The sequence below is a fragment of the Hemitrygon akajei genome, chromosome 7 (genome assembly GCF_048418815.1).
Source record: "Hemitrygon akajei chromosome 7, sHemAka1.3, whole genome shotgun sequence".
Lineage (NCBI taxonomy): Eukaryota > Metazoa > Chordata > Chondrichthyes > Myliobatiformes > Dasyatidae > Hemitrygon > Hemitrygon akajei.
In genome coordinates, this window is record NC_133130.1 from 115,649,821 (window position 1) to 115,671,938 (window position 22,118).

A 22,118-nucleotide genomic window follows, 5' to 3' on the forward strand; every position below is an offset into this window, starting at 1 on the left:
TCAGAGTACAACCAGGGTCAGAGACCACAGACTGGTCACAGTACAACCAGGGACAGAGACCACAGACTGGTCACAGTACAAACAGGGACAGAGACCACAAACCGGCCATAGTACAACCAGGGACAGAGACCACAGACCAGCCGTAGTACAACCAGCGTAAGGGACCACAGACCGGTCACAGTACAACCAGGGACAGAGACCACAGACTGTCACAGTACAACCAGAGTCCTAGAACACAGACCAGTCAGAGTACAACCAGGGTCAGTGACCACAGAACGGTCACAGTACAACCAGGGTCAGAGACCACAGACCGGTCACAGAACAACCAGGGTCAGAGACCACAGACCGGTCAGATTACAACTAGGGTCAGAGACCACAGACTGTCACAGTACAACCAGGGTCAGAGACCACAGACCGGTCAGAGTACAACCACGGACAGAGACCACAGACCGGTCAGAGTACAACCAGGGACAGAGACCACAGACTGTCACAGAACAACCAGGGTCAGAGACCACAGACCGGTCACAGTACAAACCGGGTCAGAGACCACAGACTGTCACAGTACAATCAGGGTCAGAGACCACAGACTGTCACAGTATAACCAGGGTCAGTGACCACAAACCGGCCATAGTACAACCACGGACAGAGACGACAGACCGGTCAGAGTACAACAAGGGACAGAGACCACAGACCGGTCACAGTACAAACAGGGTCAGAGACCACGGACTGTCACAGTACAACCACGGACAGAGACGACAGACCGGTCAGAGTACAACAAGGGACAGAGACCACAGACCGGTCACAGTACAAACAGGGTCAGAGACCACAGACCGGTCACAGTACAAACAGGGTCAGAGAACACAGACTGTCACAGTACAACCAGGGACAGAGACCACAGACCGGTCAGAGTACAACCAGGGTCAGAGACCACAGACTGTCACAGTACAACCAGGGAAAGAGACCACAGACCGGTCACAGAATAACCAGGGTCAGAGACCACAGACCGCTCAGAGTACAACCAGGGTCAGAGACCACAGACCGGTCAGAGTACAACCAGGGACAGAGACCACAGACCGGTCAGAGTACAACCAGGGTCAAAGACCACAGACCGGTCAGAGAATAACCAGGGACAGAGACCACAGACCGGTCACAGTACAACCACGGACAGGGACCACAGACCGGTCAGACTACAACCAGGGTCATAGACCACAGACCGGTCAGAGTACAACCAGGGTCAGAGACCACAGACCGGTCACAGTACAACCAGGGACAGAGACCACAGACCGGTCAGAGTACAACCAGGGACAGAGACCACAGACTGTCACAGAACAACCAGGGTCAAAGACCACAGACCGGTCAGTGAATAACCAGGGACAGAGACCACAGACCGGTCACAGTACAACCAGGGACAGAGACCACAGACTGTCACAGTGCAACCAGGGACAGAGACCACAGACCGGTCACAGTACAACCAGGGACAGAGACCACAGACCGGTCACAGTACAACCAGGGACAGAGACCACAGACCGGTCACAGAACAACCAGGGACAGAGACCACAGACTGTCACAGTGCAACCAGGGTCAAAGACCACAGACCGGTCACAGTACAACCAGGGACAGAGACCACAGACCGGTCAGAGTACAACCAGGGACAGAGACCACAGACTGTCACAGTGCAACCAGGGTCAAAGACCACAGACCGGTCACAGTACAACCAGGGACAGAGACCACAGACCGGTCACAGTACAACCAGGGACAGAGACCACAGACCGGTCAGAGTACAACCAGGGACAGAGACAACAGACTGTCACAGTAATCAATGGTCAGAGACCACAGACCGGTCACAGAACAACCAGTGACAGAGACCACAGACCGGTCACAGAACAACCAGGGACAGAGACCACAGACCGGTCACAGAACAACCAGTGACAGAGACCACAGACCGGTCATAGTACAACCAGGGTCAGAGACCACAGACTCTCACAGTACAACCAGTGACAGAGACCACTGACCGGTCAGAGTACAAACAGGAACAGAGACCACAGACCGGTCATAGTACAACCAGGGACAGAGACCACAGACCAGTCACAGTACAAGCAGGGACAGAGACCACAGACCGGTCACAGTACAACCAGGGTCAGAGACCACAGACCGGTCAGACTACAACTAGGGTCAGAGACCACAGAGCAAAGGGCGCTGAATAGGCTTCGGTCAATTATGGATAACTGTGAACATCCTCTACATAGCACCATCCAGAGACAGAGAAGCAGTTTCAGCGACAGGTTGCTATCGATGCAATGCTCCTCAGACAGGATGAAGAGGTCAATACTCCCCAATGCCATTAGGCTTTACAATTCTACCGCCAGGACTTAAGAACTTTTTAAAAGCTATTATTAATGCTTTTTGAGATGGTGATTTAGATGCATATCATATTTTTTTACTGAGTTAAGTATTGTATGTAATTAGTTTTGCTACAACAAGTGTATGGGACATTGGAAAAAAGTTGAATTTATCATGGGGATGAATAAAGTATCTATCTATCTATCAGACTGTCACAGTACAACCAGGGACAGAGACCACAGACTGTCACAGTAAACAACGGTCAGAGACCACAGACTGTCACAGTACAAACAGGGACAGTGACCACAGACTGTCACAGTACAACCAGGGTCAGAGACCACAGACTGTCACAGTACAACCAGGGACAGAGACCACAGACCGGTCACAGTAACCAACGGTCAGAGACCACAGACCGGTCAGACTACAACCAGGCACAGAGGTCACAGACTGGTCAGAGTGGGGTCAGAGTACAACCAGGCACAGAGGTCACAGACTGGTCAGAGTGGGGTCAGAGTACAACCAGGCACAGAGGTCACAGACTGGTCAGAGTGGGGTCAGAGTACAACCAGCCACAGAGGTCACAGACTGGTCAGAGTGGGGTCAGAGTACAACCAGGCACAGAGGTCACAGACTGGTCAGAGTGGGGTCAGGGTACAACCAGGCACAGAGGTCACAGACTGGTCAGAGTGGGGTCAGAGTACAACCAGGGTCAGAGGTCACAGACTGGTCAGAGTGGGGTCAGAGTACAACCAGGGACAGAGGTCACAGACTGGTCAGAGTGGGGTCAGAGTACAACCAGGGACAGAGGTCACAGACTGATCTGATTGGGATCAGAGTACAACCAGGGACAGAGGTCACAGACTGGTCAGAGTGGGGTCAGAGTACAACCAGGCACAGAGGTCACAGATTGGTCAGAGTGGGGTCAGAGTACAACCAGGGACAGAGGTCACAGACTGGTCAGAGTGGGGTCAGAGTACAACCAGGCACAGAGGTCACAGTCTGGTCAGAGTGGGGTCAGAGTACAACCAGGGACAGAGGTCACAGACTGGTCAGAGTGGGGTCAGAGTACAACCAGGGTCAGAGACCACAGACTGTCACAGTACCACCAGGGTCAGAGACCACAGACTGTCACAGTACAACCAGGGACAGAGACCACAGACCGGCCATAGTACAACCAAGGACAGAGACCACAGACCGGTCAGAGTACAACCAGGGACAGAGACCACAGACCGTTCACAGTACAACCAGGGTCAGAGACCACAGACCGGCCATAGTACAACCAAGGACAGAGACCACAGACTGGTCACAGTACAACCAGGGACAGAGACCACAGACTGTCACAGTACAACCAGGGTCAGAGACCACAGACCGGTCACAGTACAAGCAGGGTCAGAGACCACAGACCAGTCACAGTATAACCTGGGTCAGAGACCACAGACCGGTCAAAGTGGGGTCAGAGTACAACCAGAGACAGAGACCACAGACTGTCACAGTACAACCAGGGACAGAGACCACAAACCGGTCAGAGTACAACCAGGGACGGAGACCACAGACTGTCACAGTACAACCAGGGACAGAGACCACAGACTGTGACAGTACAACCAGGGTCAGAGACCACAGACCGTTCACAGTACAACCAGGGTCAGAGACCACAGACCGGTCAGAGTACAACCAGGGACAGAGACCACAGACTGTCACAGTACAACCAGGGACATAGACCACAGACTGTCACAGTACAACCTGGGTCAGAGACCGCAGACTGGTCACAGTACTACCAGGGACAGAGACCACAGACTGTCACAGTACAACCAGGGACATAGACCACAGACTGTCACAGTACAACCAGGGTCAGAGACCGCAGACTGGTCAGACTACAACTAGGGTCAGAGACCACAGACTGTCACAGTACAACCACGGACAGAGACCACAGACTGTCACAGTACAACCAGGGTCAGTGACCACAGACCGGTCAGAGTACAACCAGGGACAGAGACCACAGACCGGTCAGAGTACAACCAGAGACAGAGACCACAGACTGTCACAGTACAACCAGGGACGGAGACCACAGACCGGTCAGAGTACAACCAGGGACGTAGACCACAGACTGTGACAGTACAACCAGGGTCATAGACCACAGACCGTTCACAGTACAACCAGGGTCAGAGACCACAGACCGGCCATAGTACAACCAAGGACAGAGACCACAGACCGGTCACAGTACAACCAGGGTCAGAGTGCACATACTGTCACAATACAACCAGTGTCAGAGACCACAGACTGTCACAGTACAACCAGGGTCAGACACCGCAGACTGGTCACAGTACAACCAGGGACAGAGACCACAGACTGTCACAGTACAACCAGGGACAGAGACCACAGACCGGTCACAGAACAACCAGTGACAGAGACCACAGACCGGTCATAGTACAACCAGGGTCAGAGACCACAGACTCTCACAGTACAACCAGTGACAGAGACCACTGACCGGTCAGAGTACAAACAGGAACAGAGACCACAGACCGGTCATAGTACAACCAGGGACAGAGACCACTGACCGGTCAGAGTACAACCAGGGACGGAGACCACAGACTGTCACAGTACAACCAGGGTCAGAGACCACAGACTGTGACAGTACAACCAGGGTCAGAGACCACAGACCGTTTACAGTACAACCAGGGTCAGAGACCACAGACCGGTCAGAGTACAGCCAGGGACAGAGACCACAGACCGGTCACAGTACAACCAGGGACAGAGACCACAAACCGGTCAGAGTACAACCAGGGTCAGAGACCACAGACTGTGACAGTACAACCAGGGTCAGAGACCACAGACCGTTCACAGTACAACCAGGGTCAGAGACCACAGACCGGTCAGAGTACAGCCAGGGACAGAGACCACAGACTGTCACAGTACAACCAGGGACATAGACCACAGACTGTCACAGTACAACCAGAGTCAGAGACCGCAGACTGTCACAGTCCAACCAGGGTCAGAGACCACAGACTGTCACAGTACAACCAGGGACATAGACCACAGACTGTCACAGTACAACCAGGGTCAGAGACCGCAAACTGGTCACAGTACAACCAGGGACAGAGACCACAGACCGGTCACAGTACAACCAGGGACAGAGACCACAGACCAGTCACAGTATAACCTGGGTCAGAGACCACAGACCGGTCAGAGTGGGGTGACAGTACAACCAGGGACAGAGACCACAAACCGGTCAGAGTACAACCAGGGATGGAGACCACAGACTCCATCTGTGGGGTCACAGTACAACCAGAGTCAGAGGTCACAGACTGGTCAGAGTGGGGTCAGAGTACAACCAGGGTCAGAGGTCACAGACTGGTCAGAGTGGGGTCAGAGTACAACCAGGGTCAGCGGTCACAGACTGGTCAGAGTGGGGTCAGAGTACAACCAGGGTCAGCGGTCACAGACTGGTCTGAGTGGGGTCAGAGCATAACCAGGGTCAGCAGTCACAGACTGGTCAGAGTGGGGTTAGAGTACAACCAGGGTCAGCGGTCACAGACTGGTCAGAGTGGGGTCAGAGTACAACCAGAGTCAGCGGTCACAGACTGGTCAGAGTGGGGTCAGAGTACAACCAGAGTCAGAGGTCACAGACTGGTCAGAGTGGGGTCAGAGTAGAACCTCTCGACCATGTCTGCATGATTTTGCACATTGAGTTGCTGCCACATGATTGGCTGATTAGATATTTACATTAACAATCGGGTGTTCAGACATAATCCTATAGAGTGGCGACTGGGTGTATGGGAAGTGATGTTGACAGGCTCAAACACAAGCAGTACATGTACAAAATCCTGAATGAGCACACAGAGTTGTGAACACACACACGTAGGCATACAGGGAGACCAACAACAGGAACCGTGCAGTGTTACCTCAGCGATCTTTAGGATGGCACTGCCATTTATCTCAAACGTCGACGAATACGTGATACAAAGCAGCACCTTTTAAGAGAGAGAAAATAACAAGAACATTAGCAGAGTGAATAGTGATCTTGTTCATTATCACTGATTTATGACATGAACCAGCAGCTCGTTTATTGTCACTGACACAGTTGTGAAATTTGCTGTTTTGTCGCAACATTACAGCGCAAAACTTCAACAACTATAGATTATAAGCAATTTAAATATTCATTTATTTCAACTAAGTCGTGTAAAAAGAGATGAAAAGCTAGTGAAGTGGTGCTCGTTGTTGACTGCTAAGTTTTGAAAGGTCCACTTTGCTGTAGCGGTACTGTGCAAAGATATAGAACTCTGTATTTCACCAAACAAGCAGTGCACATGGCGAGAAGCAGTGAGGTGGTGTTTATGGGTAATGGACTGATGGCGGAGGGGAAGAAACTGCCTTTGTTTAGATACAGTGCCTTTTGGCCCAGTGAACCTGCACTGCACAACTACACCCATAAATAGTTGAGCGTGGGTCTTCAGGTTCGTGAACCTCCTCCCCAACAGCAGTAGTGCAAAAGTGCAAAACTGCGCAGCACTTTAAACGTCGAGACAACTTCAGCTGCGTGGCAACAAAGGGAATGTGCACGGGAGCATTTCAGTTACGTACTGCGTGGCCGTGCGCCTGCTCAGCTGAGGGGGAGCAGTCAATGCAATAAGTCAGTTTGTTGGGCCTGTTTCTGAGCTGTAATGTTCTCTGGTTCTATTAGTGCAGGGCACTGGGTATAGCCGTCCTGACCCTGGAGTAGAATTACAAGCAAGATCAGGCCTTCAGGCCCATCAAGCCTGTTCCACGACGACCCATCTTCTCCCTTGCCTCCCTTACTCTACCCCCACCATCTCCTTCGGTTTCCTGAGCTCATCATAATCTAGCATGTATCTGGGAGTACAGTTAGACGAGAAGCTAGACTGGACTGCCAACACAGATGCCTTGTGCAGGAAGGCACAGAGTCTACTGTACTTCCTTAGAAGGTTGGCGTCATTCAATGTCTGTAGTGAGATGCTGAAGATGTTCTATAGGTCAGTTGTGGAGAGCGCCCTCTTCTTTGTGGTGGCGTGTTGGGGAGGCAGCATTAAGAAGAGGGACGCCTCACGTCTTAATAAGCTGGTAAGGAAGGTGGGCTCTGTCGTGGGCAAAGTACTGGAGAGTTTAACATCGGTAGCTGAGCGAAGGGCGCTGAGTAGGCTACGGTCAATTATGGAAAACCCTGAACATCCTCTACATAGCACCATCCAGAGACAGAGAAGCAGTTTCAGCGACAGGTTGCTATCGATGCAATGCTCCTCAGACAGGATGAAGAGGTCAATACTCCCCAATGCCATTAAGCTTTACAATTCAACCGCCAGGAGTAAGATATGTTAAAGTGCCGGGGTTGATTGTATTTAATGTATTTAAGTAAACTACTTAAGAACTTTTTAAAAGCTATTATTAATGCTTTTTGAGAGAGTGATTTAGATGCATATCATATTTTTTACTGAGTTAAGTATTGTATGTAATTAGTTTTGCTACAACAAGTGTATGGGACATTGGAAAAAATGTTGAATTTCCCCATGGGGATGAATAAAGTATCTATCTATCTATCTATGACCCAGCTCAATCTGCAGCACCAGGGCCCAGAGGATGCGCAGCAGAATGATTCTGGGAATGAAAGGGTTAACACGTGAGCAGCGTTTGATGGCTCTGAACCCTTAGAAGAAAGGGGGGGGGGGGGGGATCTCATTGAAACCTACCAAATATTGAAAGGTCTAGATAGGGTGGATGAGGAGAGGGTGCTTCCTGTGATGGGTGAGTCTAGGATCAGAGAGCACAGGGTCAATATAGAGGGACATCCATTTAGTACAGAGATGTGAAGGAATTTTTTGGCTAGAAGGTGGTGAATCTGTGGAATTCATTGCCACAGATAGCTGTGGAGACCAAGTCATTGGATATATTTAAAGTGGAGGCTGATAGGTTCTTGATTAGTCAGGGTGTCAAAGGTTACAGAGAGAAGGCAGGAGAATGGGGTTGAAAGGGATAGTAAATCAGCCATGATGGAATGGCGGAGCAGAGTCGATGGGCCAAATGGCCTGATTCTGCTCCTATGTCTAATGGTTTTATGGTGATATAAGGTCATTCACCAGATCTCCGGCAGTCTGGAGTTTGTGCTCAAGTCTCCAGAATTGGACCGACATAAATTCCCAAAGAGGACCATACAGCTGTTAATCTTGAATTCCCAAAGGGGACCCGTCACCCTTTTGTAGCAAGGGAACTCAGAATATGGAAAATCCCCTTCAAAGGGAGCCCGGCCTCGGATGTATCAGTCAGCACCTTCATCACTTCCACCTGCAGGTCCTCGTTGAGGAAGGGCGTGACCTTCATGGAGTCCAGCATCTGGTTCAGCAGCTGCCTCTCCTCCAGGTCTTTCTCTGGCGAGACCAGCCGCTCATCCACCAGCAACTTCTAATGGAGAGAAAAGCAAGCAAGTCACCTCTCGTATCCCTAGGCCGCCAGTACCCACCCAAACACCCCCACCGATCTTCTCATGAGTCTCCCTGACTCTATACGGCTTGGGTCAGTACAGCATGGAGGCAGAGCAGCTGGCGTAAAGTTTTACAAAGAAATAAAACAAAGAAAAAGATATGGGGAAGATGTTATTAAACTGGACAGAGTGCAAAGGAGGTAGCCTAGTGGTTAGCACAACGCTTCGCAGTACCAGCGCCCTGGGTTCAATTCCCGCCGCTGCCTGTAAGAGTTTCTACGCTCTCCCCACGACTGCGTGGGTTTCCTCCGGGTGCTCCGGTTCCCTCCCACAGTCTAGAGACCTACCTGTTGGTAGCTGAATCGGTCATTTTAAATCATCCCGTGATTGGGTTAAATCGGGAGATTGCTGGGTGACACACCTCAATGGGCCGGATCAGCTTACTCTGCTCTGTGTCTCAATAAACGCAGTATAGAAATAAATAAAGATTTATCAGAGGTTGGGTAACCTTGGGTTGCTTTCTCTGGAGGGGTGGAGACTGAGGGAAGATCTGAGAGAGGTTCATGGGATTATGAGAGACATAGATAGAGTAGAAAGATAGTATATTTTTACCAGGTTGAAACGTCTAATACCAGAGGGCATGCATTGAAGGTGAGAGGGGGTAACTTCTAAGGAGATGTAAGGGGCATATTTATATATATATATATAGAGTGGTGGGTGCCTGGAACAAGTTACCTGAGCTGGTGGCAGAGGCAGATATTAGGGACATTAAGAGATGGTTAGACAGACACATGAATGTGAGGAAAATGGAAGGATATGGACGTTGTGTAGGCAAAGGGGGCTTGTTTAATTGATCATTTGATTACTAGTTTAATTGGTTCAGCACAACATGCTGTATTGTTCAGTGAGGATGAGGATGTTGCCAGAATTTGAGGCCCCGAGTTATAGGGAGAGGTTGGGTAGGGAAGGAGCGTAGGAGACTGAGCAGCGAACTTAAAGGGGAGTATAAAATCTCAAAGATCACGGGTACCACAAGTCTGGGTCTTTACTGACGCTTCGCTGCGCGCTTGAGTGTTCGGTGGAGGGTGCCGATGCTTCTTTGCTGGTGGTGGGGGGGGGGGGGGGTCATTGCCTTGTTGTTGCTTGTACGTGGGGAGGAGCTGGGGGGGCTTTGGGGTTCTCACATTTAACTGTCATTCATTCTTTGGGGCACTCCTCTGTTTTCATGCATGTTTGCGAAGAAGAAGAATTTCAGGAGGTACACTGTATCCTCTGACATTAAGTGTGTCTATAGGGTGAATGTGAGTCCTTTACCCAGGGAAAGAGAATCAAAGACTTGAGGACACAGGGTTAGGGTGAGAGGGGGTCCACAGGGATATCGTCTTCACACAGAAGGTGTTCAGAACATGGAACGATCGGCCAGAGGAAGCAGTTGAGGCACATACACTAACAATATTTAAAAGATACTTGACTAGGTACATGGTTAGATAAAGATTTAGAAGTACTGTATATAGGCCACAGGCAAGCAAATGGGACTGGCTTAGATCAGCGTTAACAAATTTGGCTGAAGGGCCTGCGGCTGTATCAAAGGGCCCAAATCCGCACTGTCCGGAGCGAGGATCAGTGACTTGGAGAAACCGTGTGCGCCGATTTGTGCACATTACACTGTTAAAATGGGCCCTTTTCTTTTTTTGTTCTTTTCTTTACTAACCCTTTAATCAAATTAAGAATTATAAAGATAAATCTTTTAATGATATGCCACGTACCGTCTGTTATTTTGTGGCGCTAATCCGTAACAGGGTAATGAATTACACAGTATCCGCACAAACCGGGTTTTGGGGTGGGATCCCTCCTCAATCTCATACGTTTGGCATGGCCGGAGGTTGTCTTCCCGACACTTACACAGCCGAGGAAATCAGGGCGTTTCGCCAGCAAATGCCAAAATATACTCAGGTAGGTAGCAAACTGTCAAGACGTTTCCCAGTTCTGACAAAGTGGACCTTTTGCTCAGATCCCTCTGTGTACACTGCCCGCCCTGGCAATTATATCCACCATCAGGCACGGATGGATAGTTGGCATGCCCGGAGCTTGAGCCTGGAATTTGGCTGGAGTCTGGGGGTTGATACCGGAGGCCAGTTGGAAGTGTGGATCTCAAATCCCAAACACTGGAGGCTGGGGAAAGGGAGACTACAGGCCTGTCCTGGAATTGGAGGCCTTTCCTAGGATTGGAGGACTTTCCGTGTGTGTGAGTAGGTGGGAAGGAAGGAGGGTGGATGGGAGGAAAGAGGTTTCGTTTGGTGTTGCTGCTTATTGTGTTCAGTTTTCTATTCCCTACTCTGGCCTTTTACCTCTTCTCCTCACCTGCCTATCAACTCCCTGGTGCCCCTCCTTCTCCTTTTCTCCTATGGTCCACTCTACTCTCTCAAATTCCCTGTCCAGCCCTTCACCTTTCCCACCCACTTGGCTTCACCGATCTCCTCCTAGCTAGCCTCCTTCCCTTCCCCCCACCTTTCTTATCTGGCATCCTTCCCCCTTTCTTTCCAGTCCTGAAGAAGAGTCTCGGCTTGAAACGTTGACTGTTTATTCCTCTCCGTGGACTCTGCCTGGCCTGCTAAGTTCCTCCAGCGTTTTGTGTGTGTTGCTTTGGATGTCCAGCATCTGCAGATTCTCAAGTCTGTGTTCCGTGTTGTCCTGCTGGACATCGTGGGAATGCTATGTTGGCGCCAGGATGTGTGGTGACATTGGCTGTTAACGCAAACGACACACTTCACTGTATGTTTCTATGTGCACGTGATAAATAAGTCCGAATCAGAATCTCAGGTTTCCAGCACGTGCAAGGTTTTGTTCTGAGGTAGTTACCTGCATTCCCGATAACGCGTGCTGAGCCAGCTTCACATTCTTGGATTCCAGCGCGAGCTTCAGGGGGGCCAGGCAGCAATCCCTAATAGGAGAATGGGTCAGCACAAGGAGAATGGGTCAAACCAGCAGTTCCTGAAAGGGTTAACGATCACCTTTGTTCACCACGTGTATTCGGCATTTGCTGTGGCGTGTTGGCATGGCACGCGACAACAAACAGCATTCAACAATTATAACAAATTATATAAAAGATAAAGTTAGAGTTGTCTGCTTGGAACTTTGGTTGATCGCCGAGCTTGGCAGAATGTCTGCAGGCGTTCCAGCCCTCAACTGAGCACTGATTGGAGCTAAAACCTTGGCAAACTCTTTGCCCAGCTCGGCGACCGACTAAACTTCCAAGCGGTTAAAGTGTTTACGGTGCAGCACAGTGACGGGGGTGTTAGACAGAGGGGGTGGGGGGTCCAGCTAAAATAGCTGATCAGATTCACTGTCTGGGTGAAGAAAGTGTTAAGATGGTGTGAAGTTTTTGTTTTAATTGCCCTTTAATACTTTCCAGAAGGGGGCTTTTAGAAAAGGCAGAGTCAGGTGGGCCGTGTCTGCAATGATTTTCACGTACGAGTCCGGAACTGGTGGCGGACTGACAGCTCGCTGCAGCTTTTGCGCACTGGAAGGAACATCATGCTTGTTATCCAAGGCGGAGGCACAATGTCAGAGATGAACAAACAGCACTGAAAATGTAGGCAATGTGGCGACCAATCCAGGCACAGCAAGATCCCAACCCAGATCAGATGTGTTGATTATAGACCCTTCTCCTTACTGCACCCAGGGGGCAGCCTCCAAGCCTCAGAACAGAGCGGCATCCCTTTAGACCAGAGATGAGGGGGAATTTCATGAGCCAGAGGGTGGAGAACCTGTGGACCTCATTGCCGCGGGCGGCTGGGGATGCTGGAGGCAAAGATTGATGGCTGTGCAGTCCCCTTTGTGAATTCAAATGGGTTCAAGTCCAGCGACTTTGAGCACAAACTCCAGACTGCCGGAGATCTGTTGAGTGTCCTGGCATCACCATAAGATGCAGGAACAGAACTAGGCCATTTGGCCCATCGGGTTTGCTCTGCCATTCCATCATATCCGGTTTATTATCCCGTTCAACCGCTTTCTCTTGCCTTCTCCCGTAATCTTGAATGACCTGACTAATCAAGAACCTATCAACCTCTGTTTTAAATATACCCAGTGACTTGGCCATGAATTCCACAGATTCACTACCCTCTGGCTAAAGAAATTCCTCCTCGTCTCCCTTCGAAAGAGATGATCTTCATTTCTGAGATGATGACAGGGCAAAGGTGAGAGAAGGGGGGCAAAGAGAAAATGTCAGGCATGATTGATTGGTGCATCAGACTCGATGGGCTGAATGGCCTAATTCTGCTCCTATATCTTATGGTCATCAACTGAGCTCAGCCTGCGGGCCTTGAGGCCCCGCCCTAGCACACCCCGATGTCCTTCTGTCAGATGTCTGTTATTTGAGCATTTTTTTAAAAATCTCTTGGATGACCACAGAGACATTTAAAAACTATTCAAACAGATTTAAATATTCCATAACAAGTAACTTAATATAATATAAAAACATCATAAATATTAAGTAAAATAAACTCTTAATATTTCATCCCAAGTTAACCGCACTTTTCATATGGATTAGCAAGGCAGTGTAGCAGTCAGCGTAATTGCTTTACAATGCCATCAATCATTGAAACTGAGATCGATATATTGTCAATATATCAATATATGTGGGTTGGCACAGTTGCGTCGCAGGTTACCCAATCACTTCACAGCACCAGCGGTCACCGAACGGGGATCGATTACCATGCTGTCGGTAAGAAGTTTGTACGTTCTCCCCGTGTTCCTCCTGGTGCCCTGTGTTCTTCCCACAGTCCGAAGACGGATGGTTAACATTAAAGAATAGTGTGCACGCCACGCGGGCACCAGAGGCATGGCGACACTCGCCCAGCACAATCGTTGCTGATTTGTTTTGACGCAAGCGATACATTTCGCTGTTCAGTGACCTTGTGATAAATAAAACTCATCTTATCTAATACTGTCAGGGATGCCAGCCAACCCGAGGGCTCAGATTTCATTGGGTGCCAAAGCTCAGGATAGAGTCAGAGTTGCAGAGTACAGGAACAGACCTTCCAGCCACTTCACTCATCCCCTTCGCCTGTATTATGACCATATCCTTGTGTATTTGCGTGTCTGTCTAAACATCTCTCAAACGTGCGGTTCTGCTCACCTACCTACAGGAAAGATGTCAATAAGATTGAAGGAGTACAGCAAAAATTTACAAGGATGTTGCCGGGACTTGAGAACTGGAGTTGTAGGGGAAGGCCTTCATTTACTTGGAGTGTAGGAGAATGAGGGGAGAGCTGATAGAGGAAGTAAAAATTATCATGGGTATCGATAGCATAAATGCAAGCAGGTTTTTCCCACGGAGGCTGCACGAGACGACAACCAGAGGCCATGGGTTAAGGGTGAAAGGTGAAATGTTTAACCAGGTGGAGGTGATTTAAGAGGTTGGGATAGTAACGTAGATGGGAGGGATCTGGGCTAGGTGCAGGTTGATGGGACTAAACAGACTGATAGTTTGGCACAGACTAGGTGGACAAGCAGGGACTGGCTGTGTGCTGAAATGTTCCGTGAATCTATGATTCTGTACAATAAAAAGCTTGCCCTGCGTACTGTTCATACAAATCAAATTATTACACAGTGATGCATCTCAGTAAGTAAATAACTAACATTTTTCTATTACTCTATGAACAACTTACCTCAGTTGATAAGTAGGCAGCCTGGCAGTACCATCTTCCAGCTCTAATGTCTCTGAAAAAGAAGTGAAGAGGAATGAAAACAGAAGGACAATTTGAAAGATGATAAAGCTCTGTGCTCCTCCAGACGTTGAGGGTCATCAATGCAAGGCGTCCATCAAAATGCAGGACACAGGGAACAGAGCAGTCAAGGCAGAGAGCTGACAGTACGGGCTTACACCGGGACCCTCTCTGGCGACACCTCGCATTTAAAATAAAACACACTAGAGATTCCTCAAACTCTGGAAATCCAAAGCGACACACACCAGGTCAGTAAGTCAGGCAATATCTATGAAGGAGGATATACAGTCAACGATTTGGGCCTCGACCACCTCCCTCTGGTGCCCCTCATCCTCCCCATTTTCCCATGGTCCACTTACCGCCTATCAAATTCCCTCTTCTTCAACCCTTTACCCTTTCCACCGATCACCTCCCAGCTTCTCACTTCATCCCCCTCCCTCACCACCACCGATCTTCCCCCTCACTTGGTCTCACCCATCACCTGCCACCTTGTACACTTCCTTCTCCCCCCATCTTCTTATTCTGGCATCTACCCCCTTCCATTCCAGTCCTGATGAGGTCTCAGCCTGAAACGTCAACTCCTTATTCCTCTCCACAGATGCTGCCTGGTCTGCTGAGTTCTTCCAGCAGTTTGTGCTGTTCCTCATATTTAAAACTTTCAACCTCCTTGCTTCTCCATACCGCTCTTCCTGACCTATGCCACAGCCCAGTCCCCACAAAGATCTCTCCATCTATGTGGAACCTGCACTCCAATTGCCCTGCCGCTGGCTGTAGTGGCTTCCTGAGTTGAATTCTGAGCTTGGGAGTTGCCCTCTTGAATTTCTCTGCTCGCAATCTCACCTCCTCTTGGGCACAGCAGCAACTGCTCAAGTGCGGCACTGAGGCGTCTCTGCAGAGGGACTCCGACCCAACAAGCTCAGGGTGTATGACTAACCCCACAAGACTTCAGATGGTATAATTATCTCTGCTTTTATGTTGCCTGCGACCTCCCTTGTTACCCACGGTTGCCTTATCCTCACTTTAGAATACTTCTTCATCTTCGGGACGTTTCTATCCTGCACCTCAGAAATTGCCCCAAGAAATTCCAGCCATTGCTGTTCTGCCATCATCCCTGCTCGTATCCCCTTCCAATCAACTCTGGCCACCTCCTCTTTCATCTGCCTCTGTATTCCCCTTTCCTCCACTGTAATACTGATACATCTATCTTCTCCACAACTGCAGGGTGAATTCTATCATTATGGTCACCTCTTCCTGAGGGTAACTTTACCTTAAGCTCCCTAATTAAATCTGGCTCATTATACAACACCCAGTCGAGAGTAGTCTTTTCAAAGGTACATTTAATGCCAGGCTGGTCCAAAATTCCTCCCATAATGGGACGGACTCTAAGGATGAGACAGCCGGGAGAAGGCCTCTCGGCCTACTGGCCCAATGCCGTAGGGCTGGATTGTGTGAATTAGTTTATTATTGTCACTTACGACCATGGGTCTTAGGATCAGAATGAGGCTATTTGGCCTGTGGAGTTTGCTCTGCCATTAGATCAAATAGAAGATTTATTAACCCTCTCAACCTCATTCTCCTGTCTTCGCTCCATAACCTTTACTAATCAAGAACCTATTAAACTCCACTTTACATAATCCCAATGACTGTACTGAGAAAAGCTCTTGTTTAGCGAGTCATCCACGCACGCACATGATGAGAAACAGAATACGGCATCAAAAGGTACAGGAGAGTGCAATGGAGTCCCAGGGTAGAGAGAATTCTGACTGGTTGCATCACGGTCTGGTGTAGAGACCCCAATGCACAGGGTTGCAAAAGGCTACGGAGAGGTCCAGGTTCAGCCAGCTCCATCATGGGCAAGGCTTCCCCACCATCGAGAAAATCTTCCGAAGGCAGTGCAGTGCCTTAAAAAGCTGGCATCCGTCAGTAAAGATCCTCACCCAGGACGTGCCCTCTTCTCATTGCTACCATCAGGGAGGAGGTACAGGAGCCTGAAGACACACACTCAATGTTTTAGAGACAGCTACTACCCCTCCATTATCAGATCTCTGAATGGACCATGAACACCACCTCACTGTTCCTCTTTTACATTACTTATTCTTTTACTATTATTGTACTTTATAGTAATTTGTAAAGCCTGATCTGTACTGCTGCCACAAAACAACACGCTTCACGACTTATCTCAGCGACAACAATACGGATTCTGTTTCCGATTTGTCGGGCAGCCCACCATCACCTTCTCAAGGGTAATTAACGATGGACGTTAGCAGCATAACGTTAGAATGACCTCTCACAGCACTTGCCTATGCCAATACAAGTTGCTTTCCGTGGCAAATGATAAATAGCTAGAGGAAGCGGATGTATAAACAACGATGAAAGTACCATTGGGAGTGGAGATTATTTTGTGAACACACAGCGGGTCAGGATCTCAAAGGGCAACGGAAGCAAATTCAGTAAGAACTGTCAGGTGGGAATTAGATAAGTGCTTGAAGGAGTCAAATTTCATTGGATTAAGGAAAATGATTTTGCTGCTGTAACAACTATCAACCCTTCAGATTTTCACAAAACAACCTACAACCAATGAATCGATCCTCTTCTCATTCCTACCATTAGGGAGGATGTACAGGGGCCTGACAATACTCTCACAGTGTTTTACAAACAGCATCTTCCCCTCCACCATCACATTTCTGAATGGATAATGAACATTACCTCACAACTTTGCTCACGTTTTGCATTATTTATTTTGTATATATTTTTGTTATGTCTGACACAACAAATTTCATGATATACGCCAATGATAATAAACCTGATCCTGTTTCTGAACTCACAATGGATCAGGGTTCGATGCCACACACACCATACTGATGGTGACCAGAGTAGAGAGGTATGAAAAACACAGGCAAAATGCTGGACTCGCTCAGCAGGTCAGGCAGCGTCTTTGGAGAAGAATACAGAGTCGACCCTTCGCCAGTACGGGAAAGGAAGGGAGGACAAGCCGAATAAGGAAATACACAACGGCAGGTGATAGGTGAAGCCAGGTTAAGGGGGAAAATGGAGAGTGAGGGAGTGTGGGTGACGTGAGAAGCTGGGCATTGATTGGAGGGAGAGGTAAAGGGCTGAAAAGAAAGGAATTTCGTCTCTCAAGGACACAAGAAACTGCAGGTGCCAGAATCTGTAATACATAAGATGGCAAAGGAACCCTCAACCCGAAACATCGCCTGTCCGTTTCCTCCCACTGATGCTGTTTGACCCACTGACTTCCTCGGCATCAAAGTTCAAAGTAAATTTATTATCAAACTACATTTGATTCCATAAGACATAGGAGCAGAATTAGGCCAGCTGGTCCATCGAGTCTGCTCCACCATTCAATCATGGCTCATCCTTTTCTTATCTACTCCTCAATCCCAGGTCCTGGCCTTCTCCCCATGGTCTTTAGTGCCACGTCCAATCAAATCTCTGCCTTAAATACACCCTGTGACCCGGCCTCCACAGCTGCATGTGGCAACAAATTCCACTTCTTCGCATTTCTGTTTTGAAAGGGAGCCCCTCTATCCTGAGGCTGTACCCTCGCGTTCTAGACTCTCCCATCATGGGAAACATCCTTTCCACATCTACTCTGTCTAGGCCTTTCAATATTCGAAAGGTTTCAATGAGATCCTCCTTCATCTTTCTGAATTCCATTGAGTACAGACCCAGCGCCACCAAACGTTCCTTGTATAACAGCCCTTACATTCCCTGAATCATCTTTGTGAACCTCCTCTGGATCCTCTCCAATGTCAGCACATCTTTTCTAAGATGAGGGGTCCAAAACTGTTCACAATACTCAAGGTGAGGCCTCACCAGTGCTTTATAAAACCTCAGCATCACATCTCTCTTGTATTCTAGACTTCTTGAAATTAATGCTAACATGGCATTTGTCTTCCTCACAACTGACTCAACCTGTAAGTTAACCTTCAGGGTGTTCTGCACAAGGACTCCCAAGTCCCTCTGCATCTCAGATTCCTGGATTTTCTCCCCATTTAGAAAATAGTCCACATATTTATTTCTCCTACCAAAGTGTATAACAATGAATTTTTCAACATTGTATTTCATTTGCCACTATCTTGCCCATTCTCCTAATCTGTTGAAGTCCTTCTGCGTCCTGTTTCCTCAACACCACCTGCTCGTCCAACAATCTTTGTATCATCTGCAAACTGGAAACAAAGCCATCTATTCCATCCTCTACGTCATTTATATACAACATAAAAAGAAGTGGTCCTGACACTGACCCCTTTTATTCCCACTCGCTGCCTCCTACCAATCAGCCAATGCTCTAACCAGGTTAGTAATTTTCCTGTAATACCATGGGCTTTTAACGTGGTAAGCAGCTTCATGTGTGGCACCTTGTCAAAGGCCTTCTGAACATCCAAATATACAACCTCCACTGCACCTCCCTTATCTATCCTACTTGTAATCTCCTCAAAGAATTCCAACAGGTTTGTCAGACAGGATTTTCCCTGAAGGAAACCATGCTGACTTTGTCCTATCTTGTCCTGTGTTACCAAGTACTTAATCAATTCATTCTTAACAATTGATTCTAACATCTTCCCAACCACTGAGGTCAGGCTAACTGGTCTATAATTTCCTTTCTTAAAGAGTGGAGTGACATTTACAATTTTCCAGTCCTCTGGCACCATGCCAGAGTCCAATGATTTCTGAAAGATCATTTCTAATGCTACCAAAATCACTAACACTACCTCTTTCAGAACCCTAGGGTGCAGTTCCTCTGGTCCAGGTGACTTATGTACCTTAAGGTCTTTCAGCTTTTTGAGGACCTTCTCCCTTGTGATAGTAACTGCACTCACTTCTCTTCCTTCACACACTACAAAATCAGTGTTCTCAACAGTGAAGGTTGATGCAAAATACGCATGTAGTTCATCTGCCATCTCTTTGTACCCCGTTATTATTTCTCCTGCTTCATTTTCTAGCGGTCCTATATCCACTCTCATTTCTCTTTTATTTTTAACATACTTGTAAAAACTTTTACTATCCATTTTGAAATTATTTGCTAGCTTGCTTTTATATTTCATCTTTTCCCTTCTAATGATTTTATTTAGTTGCTCTCTGTAGGTTTTTAAAAACTTCCCAATCCTCTATCTTCCCACTAATTTTTGCTTTGTTGTATGTCCTCTCTTTTGCTTTTACAATGGCTCTGATGTCCCTCGTCAGCCACGGTTGTACTACTTTACCATTTGAGTATTTCTTCATTTTTGAAATACACGTCCTGCACCTTCCTCATTTTCCCAGAAACACACACCATTGCTGCTCTGCTGACATCCCTGCCAGCATCTCCTTCCAATTTACCTTGGCTAACTCCTCTCTCATACCACTGTCATTTCCCTTACTCCCCTGAAATACTGCTACATTAGACATCATTCTCTCCCTATCAAATTTCAAGTTGAACTCAATGTCCCCACATACAACGCTGAGATTCATTTTCCTGTGGGCACACTCAGCAAGCCTATAGAATAGTGACTATAATAGGATAAATGAAAGATCAACCAGAGTTTAGAAGACAAAAAATGTGCAAACGCAAAAATAAATAAATAGCAATAAATAACAAGATAAAAAGTCCTTAAGGTGAGGTGTTGTGGCAACATCTCAATGGATGGGCAAGTGAGTGTAGTCATCCCCTTTTCTTCAAGAGCCTGATGGTTGAGGGGCAGTAATTGTTCTTGAACCTGGTGGTGCGAGTCCTGAGGCTCTTGTACCTTCTACCTGACGGCAGCAGCCAGAAGAGACCACGGCCTGGGTGGTGAGGATCTTTGATGATGGATGCTGCTTTCCTACAACAGCATTTCATGTAGATAGACACAATGGTTGGGAGGGCTTTACCAGTGATGTTCTGGGCCTAATCCACGACCTTGTGTAGGACTGCACCTAGTAGAGTTCCTTTTGTTGCAGATTCATTTATGCTGTAGTATTATAAAACTCTCGTTAGGCTACATCTGGAATCCAGTGTTCAGTTCCGGTTCACCACATTACAGGAAGGGCATGGAGTCTTTGGAGAGAGCACAGAAGAGGCTCACCAGTACTCTGCCTGGATTACAGGAAGGACATGGAGTCTTTGGAGAGAGCACAGAAGAGGCTCACCAGAACTCTGCCTGGATTACAGGAAGGACATGGAGTCTTTGGAGGGAGCACAGAAGAGGCTCACCAGTACTCTGCCTGGATTACAGGAAGGACATGGAGTCTTTGGAGAGAGCACAGAAGAGGCTCACCAGAACTCTGCCTGGATTACAGGAAGGGCATGGAGTCTTTGGAGGGAGCACAGAAGAGGCTCACCAGTACTCTGCCTGGATTACAGGAAGGACATGGAGTCTTTGGAGAGAGCATAGAAGAGGCTCACCAGAACTCTGCCTGGATTACAGGAAGGACATGGAGTCTTTGGAGAGAGCACAGAAGAGGCTCACCAGAACTCTGCCTGGATTACAGGAAGGACATGGAGTCTTTGGAGAGAGCACAGAAGAGGCTCACCAGTACTCTGCCTGGATTACAGGAAGGACATGGAGTCTTTGGAGAGAGCACAGAAGAAGCTCACCAGTACTCTGCCTGGATTACAGGAAGGACATGGAGTCTTTGGAGAGAGCACAGAAGAGGCTCACCAGTACTCTGCCTGGATTACAGGGCATCTGCAACGAGCTTGGACAAACTAGGGTTGTTTTCTTGGAGTGGCAGAGGCTGAGTGGAGATCTGATAAAATATTATTATTAAAGACTAGTTTGATTTGTCACATACAGTGAAATGCATCATTGGTGTCAACGCTGACACGGCCCAGGGAGGTGCTCCCAGCACCAACAAAGCACGCCTGCAACTTACTAACTCTAACTCCTACATTTCTGGAACGTGGGATGAAACCCATGCAGTGGTGGGGGGAACGTACAAACTCCTTACAGACAGTGACAGGTATTGAAACCCCAGTCTGGCACTGCACTCTATTGCAAGCAGTCTTTCCCCTGGTGTTGGGTCACTCTTGAACTAGAGGCCATGGGTTCGACGTGTTGTGTGCTCAGAGAAACTTTTCTGCACACCACTGTTGTAACGTTTGAGTTCCTGAGAAACTCAAACCACCCTGTCCGGCACGAACAACCATTCCACGGTCAAAGTCACTTAGATCACGTTTCTTCCCCATTCTGATGTTTGGTCTGACCAACAGCTGAACCTCTTGACTGTGTCTGCATATGCTCTTATGCATTGTGTTGCTACTACATGATTGGATGAGTAGATATTTGCATTAATGAACAGGTGTACAGGTGTACCTAATAATGTGGCCACTGAGTGTAGGTCTCTGTTAATGGAAGTGGTCCTTGAATTCTCCCTGTCTAGGCCTCTCAAAATTATATTTACCTCAGCTAAATTAAAGCGATAATGCAGTGAGGATTTTGGGCTTTCAATCATTCGCTGACTCATCCTGTTAACGTAAGGAAGGCATTAACTGTGCAAGAGTAGTCTGGGCAATACCTGGTTCCTATGGTAACAGAGCACTCTGTTGCTGGGCTCCCATTCAGGTGAATCTGCTCTCAGCAACAGGGATGACTCACTAACACAGCACTGTCTGCAGAAATCCCTTTTCTAAGCTCATTTCCCGA

At 48.1% G+C, this 22,118-nt stretch overlaps 1 protein-coding gene across 1 annotated transcript in view; it reads right to left on the reverse strand.

Annotated features, from left to right (window-relative positions):
• Positions 1 to 22,118, reverse strand: part of arfgef3 (ARFGEF family member 3) — a 443,098-nt gene that overhangs the window by 382,597 nt on the left and 38,383 nt on the right. Inside the window, 4 exon segments of the mRNA XM_073051808.1 lie at positions 6,240 to 6,308; positions 8,617 to 8,748; positions 11,627 to 11,708; positions 14,437 to 14,488. Coding sequence (XP_072907909.1) covers positions 6,240 to 6,308; positions 8,617 to 8,748; positions 11,627 to 11,708; positions 14,437 to 14,488 — 335 coding nt within the window.